The 4,902-nt window shown below is 40.0% G+C and overlaps 1 protein-coding gene across 2 annotated transcripts; it reads left to right on the top strand.

Annotated features, from left to right (window-relative positions):
• The first annotated feature begins 1,349 nt into the window (after positions 1 to 1,349).
• LOC143892371 (very-long-chain 3-oxoacyl-CoA reductase 1-like) lies at positions 1,350 to 4,902 on the top strand. Of its 2 annotated transcripts, XM_077396960.1 has the most exons (4): positions 1,350 to 2,409; positions 3,688 to 3,757; positions 3,939 to 4,026; positions 4,204 to 4,456. In XM_077396960.1, exons 1-4 carry the CDS (start codon positions 1,772 to 1,774, stop codon positions 4,308 to 4,310), a joined length of 903 nt encoding a protein of 300 aa, XP_077253075.1. In that variant the 5' UTR covers positions 1,350 to 1,771; the 3' UTR covers positions 4,311 to 4,456. The 2 variants fall into 2 exon arrangements, with proteins under 2 accessions (XP_077253075.1, XP_077253074.1); XM_077396959.1 differs by lacking the exon at positions 3,939 to 4,026 and having other exon boundaries at positions 1,354 to 2,409; positions 4,204 to 4,902.

Here is a 4,902-nt window from a genome sequence, read left to right as displayed (position 1 = left end):
GGATAAAACATGGGTAAAAATCCTATGATTGATTTCCATAGGATGATCCTAGCCCTCCAATCTGTAGAGGTTTCCATAAATAATAATATGCGATTCCTACATAGATTAGAGGGCTAGGATCATCCTATGGAAATGATTTTTTGGGCTGAACCTATTTATGTCATTGCCCATCACATGGACGGTTTGGATCATCCTATTACAGTGTGTAAAAAATAGGAAAAATGTAGGCATAAAAACAGGGAAAAAAATAACAGAAAACGTGTAAAAAAAGGCAAAAAACCCGGGTGACCCGCGGGTCAACCCGGCCCGTACGGGCCGGGTGCGGGTCCAAGGTCCGCGGCCCGTAAAATTTTCCGGGTCAAATCCGGCCCAGCCCGCCCGTTTGCCAGGTCTACCAATAGCATAGTTGTTTGCAATCTTTACCGGATTCCATTCTTTTCTCTTGTTTTAGATTTTTTTTGGCAGGCTACTCTCAACTTTCCAACCCACATGATTGAAACCGATTATATAGATGGAGGATGCTTTGGGTAAGCTATTCTCAACTTTCCGCCCCACATGATTGAACCCCTATTATGGCAATGGAGAATGTTTTTGGTAAGCTAGTCTCAGCTTTCCACCCCACATGTAGGGCTGCAACTCGAGCCGGGTTTTACCCGACCCGCATCGACCCGACCCGAAAATAGCCTGGGTTGGGTTCAGGTTTCATGGGTTTCGGGTCGAGCCAGGTTCAGCATTCAAAAGCCCGCATGAATCTCGGGTCGAGCCGGGTTTGAAGGAGCCCGACCCGAGTTACATAAGTTATAGTATGTACATTTTTATCTTTTGTTAGTTAAAAGTTAAAAGTGAAAACCCACGCACCCACTGTTATTGTATGTGAGTGTAATTTCTGCTTCTATGAGTTGAGTTGATTCAAGTGTTTGATTCAGCATTGTTTGATTGTAATTACAACATTGTTTTTTATTACAGCATTGTTTGATTCAAGTGTAATTACATCATTGTTTGATTCAAGTGTAATGTGAGTGTAATTTCTGCTTCTATGAGTTGAGTTGCCTTGCCAAACAAGGATTTTCCTTAAAAAATTGCGTCAACGTGAAAAAACCCGACCCGGCCCGAACCGACCCGAGATTTATCATGGGTAGGGCCGGGTTTGGGTATCGTCCCGACCCGACCCGACCCGACCCGACCCGAGATATTTCTCGGGTAGGGTTGGGTTCTCCAAAACCCGACCCGCCCGACCCGAGTTGCAGCCCTACCCACATGGGAGCTCCAGAGTTTGAAACCCTATTAGGAAATGGAAAAAAGGACTTTTTAATTTGTGGTTGGTGACCATAAATAACATCGCCAAGGACACAAAAACAAAATTGATCTCCATCTCATGGACCAATGTGAGAGATGATCCAATACATAGAGACACTCCCACACCCCTCTTCAAAACACCTCCTTTTCTGATCAGTTCAATTCAGTTTTAATAATTTCAGATCATCTACTTCGACTACCCAAATCAAATTCGTACAGCAATACCAATAAGATGTTCAACTAGATTTTCCTAACCCCATTGAAACCATGGCCTCCTGATCTTTGTTCTTTGCTTTTCTCTAAGTTGTTCTCTCCTTTTATTCTCATCCCCAACTATCATCTATGTCAGTGAAATGTAGCCAACTCAAAAAAACGCAATAGATAAAAAATTCTCTTGGGTTTTCTTATGTAATCAGTCTAAGCAAAACCCATTTCTCAGTTTCAGCGTCTGTCCCTCTCATAGCTTGAAAAAGGGATGGATCTCTCTTGCATTGAGTACATACTATCTCAACCCATTTGGGTTCTTCTTCTCTCAGTTATCGGATTCTTCCATCTTTTCATAACTTTCATTACTTTTTTTACATGGGTTTTCATTACTTTCCTCAGACCTGCAAAGAATCTCAAGAATTACGGCTCTTGGGCTCTCGTTACCGGTCCAACCGACGGCATTGGAAAGGCTTTTTCCTTTCAACTTGCTCAGAAAGGCCTAAACTTGATATTGGTGGGTCGGAACACTAACAAACTAAAAGAGGTCTCTAATGAAATCCAGACCAAATTTGGCAAGACACAGATTAAGATAGTTGTCATGGATTTCTTGGGCGACCTTTCAGAAGGAATTAAGCGGATTGAGGAAACGATCGAGGGGTTGGACATCGGGGTTTTGATCAACAACGTTGGTATGTGCTACCCCTATGCGAAGTTCTTCCATGAGGTTGATGAAGAACTGTTGAATGGTCTAATTAAAATCAATGTTGAAGGGACTACCAAGGTTACACAAGCTGTTCTGCCTGGAATGCTTAAGAGGAAGAAAGGTGCAATCGTTAGTATCGGTTCTGGTGCTGCCATTGTTGTACCTTCGGATCCTCTTTATGCTGTTTATGCCGCTACAAAAGGGTAATTATAAGTTTTCTCTTTCCTGTAATTTATAGGATTTTTAATGGCTACTAATAATGTCACTACAATGTTTTAGTGTTTGCACAAAGACAGCTTATCTTTGGTTCTTTAATTAGCATCTGGGAGCATTTTGGGATCTGTAACAACCTTTTTTTACAGCTGTTTAAAAAATAAAAGAGAAGATGGGTTAATATAGTTATCAAAACATGGTAGTTCAAACATCAGTAGCCTTTTTAATTTGGGCATTTTGTTTATTATTATTGGGTGGCAGTAGTCTGATTTCTTGTTGTTATTTGAAGATGGGAATGTTAAGTACCTAACCAGTACTCTTAAAGCTTGGAGGTAATGGAATGCGTCAGGCTATGCCCTTTAAACCTGGCACATATCATGCTAGGTCCACCCTAGCTCCATAACTAGACAAGCCTCCACTTAGGATCATAACATGTCACCAAGCTTCTGCATCCAACGTCATTGGCGGCCCCACTCTATGGTGGCTTTCACTCTATCCTTTTTCCCACGTAGCCCTTTTCACAGATCGTCCCTTCTGTGACTCGCAGACATAGTGGCTGCTCTGATACCAAATGTTAGCTACCTAACAAATACCCCAAAAGCTTCAGAGCTAATGGTATAGCTAGCCTAGGTCCTTTAAACCTATCCCATACCAGGATGGGTCCCACCTTGTCCCATATCCTAGAAGACCGTAGAGAGATAGGTTATGAAGCAGTGGTGGGAAGAGAGTTAAATGGGTCTCTGCGAGTTTGTGAATTGATGAAATGGGTATAAAACTTAAAGCTGCTAAAAAAACCCTTAGAGTTGTTTTTTTAATGGCGTCTTAAAGATGCTTATTCAAAGTGGGATCATGAAGAACCCATGTCATTTATGCTCCTGTTGGTTTTTTTTATGTGCCAGGACTTTAGGAATGATCAATTTTATATATCATGTGCCAATGTTTCGCATGTAATTGATCATCAACCATCGAATCTTGAATGGATCTTGAGATGGTGCAGTATCATCTCGAGCCATTGATAATCGAGTAGACAAGAGCTAATAATGTGTAACTTATGCACCTAATTATTCCTCATACTAATTGGTTCTTTCGAAAAAAAATTTCTTCAATTGCTGCTTGAAACATTGAATACCTGGGATTGTCTCTCGCTGTTTTGTTTTTCTTTCGTTGTGTTCTGGACGCAGGGGAGACATCATTTAGAGCAGCACAATATGAATTTCTTGTACATTCTGTTTTAGTGTATTAAATAATGAGTAATTTTATGTTTCCAGGTACATTGATCAGTTTTCGAAATGCCTCTATGTTGAGTACAAGAAAAGTGGGATTGATGTGCAATGTCAGGTATGTTTTTATCCATTTTAGATCAGTTTCTTCTCAAACTAAATTTACTTTCTTGTTCGATTTGGCCTTTGAGTCTAAGTTATTTACCCTTAATTTGATGTTATAAATAATCATTTAAAAGATGGCAATTATCATATTTCAAAACTTGAATGCTTTCGTGATGCCATCCACGCACTTGCAGGCAGTTTCCCAGTTGTTTGTATTGCCTGTGTGGCACTTAATATACCCACTGGTGAGGATATACAGAAGAAATACAATTAAAGTCAGCGGTAAATTTTCTGGTTGGATATAGTCACTTGAACTTGGTCACTTTAAGAATATCTCAACAGGCAGACTGACATTAGAGCTTTTAATTTACATATTTTGATGTTCATTCCAGCAATCCAATTTGGGTTTGTTTCTAGGTTATGCATTTTGTTTGATCCTATACGAATTCTTGGTTGTAGGTTCCATTGTATGTGGCTACGAAGATGGCATCAATCAAGAGATCTTCCTTCTTTGTACCTTCAGCGGATGGCTATGCTCAGGCTGCCATGCGATGGATAGGCTATGAACCACGATGCACGCCTTATTGGCCACATTCTGTTCTGTGGTATTTGGTTGGCTTAGTACCAGAATCTGCCTTTGATGCTTGGCGTCTGAGTTTCGGTCTTGGCATTCGTAAGAAGGGACAACTGAAAGACACCCGAAAGAGAGCATAAACAGTAGTCTATTCTTTTTCCGTCATCAATCAAATATCAAAGATGATCTAGAATTGTAATCTTGGAGCTTAAATGCATCTGTTCTTGATTGGTTATTCATTCTGGATTAGTGAATGGATGAACTATTCAAATTGTTTGTATCTTTCTCTTTTCAAAGTTGGATATCTTGGAAAGAAGTGGGACATCTCGATGCTCCAATGGATTGAAGAGCCTGTCTTGTAACCACTGCTAATCTCTTTGTATGTTTTCCGGGCATTTTAAACTTCTCTTTAAGAAAGCCCTATTAAACAGTCATCCTCTTTCTCTAGAAAAGTCATTGAAAATGGGGCTCTTGTTTTGCAAGAATGACAATGGGAAATGATAAAAATATTCTTATCAGAGGGGTGTGTTTACACAACAATATTGTAACTGTGGACTTTTTATTTTTAGAAAAAGAGTTTTAAA

The sequence above is a fragment of the Tasmannia lanceolata genome, unplaced genomic scaffold (genome assembly GCF_043159265.1).
Source record: "Tasmannia lanceolata isolate RefF3 unplaced genomic scaffold, GAP_Taslan_0.1 ptg000015l, whole genome shotgun sequence".
Taxonomy (NCBI): Eukaryota; Viridiplantae; Streptophyta; class Magnoliopsida; order Canellales; family Winteraceae; genus Tasmannia; species Tasmannia lanceolata.
This window is presented reverse-complemented; position numbering and strand designations above follow the sequence as displayed.

What these genes read in the sequence shown, in the direction of transcription:
- LOC143892371 (XM_077396959.1), top strand. Translation starts at nt 1,772, where the DNA reads ATGGATCTCTCTTGCATTGAGTACATACTATCTCAACCCATTTGGGTT. An exon ending in GTTTATGCCGCTACAAAAGG is followed by an intron (nt 2,410 to 3,687) that starts GTAATTATAAGT and finishes TTATGTTTCCAG; the next exon opens with GTACATTGATCAGTTTTCGA. An exon ending in GGATTGATGTGCAATGTCAG is followed by an intron (nt 3,758 to 4,203) that starts GTATGTTTTTAT and finishes TCTTGGTTGTAG; the next exon opens with GTTCCATTGTATGTGGCTAC.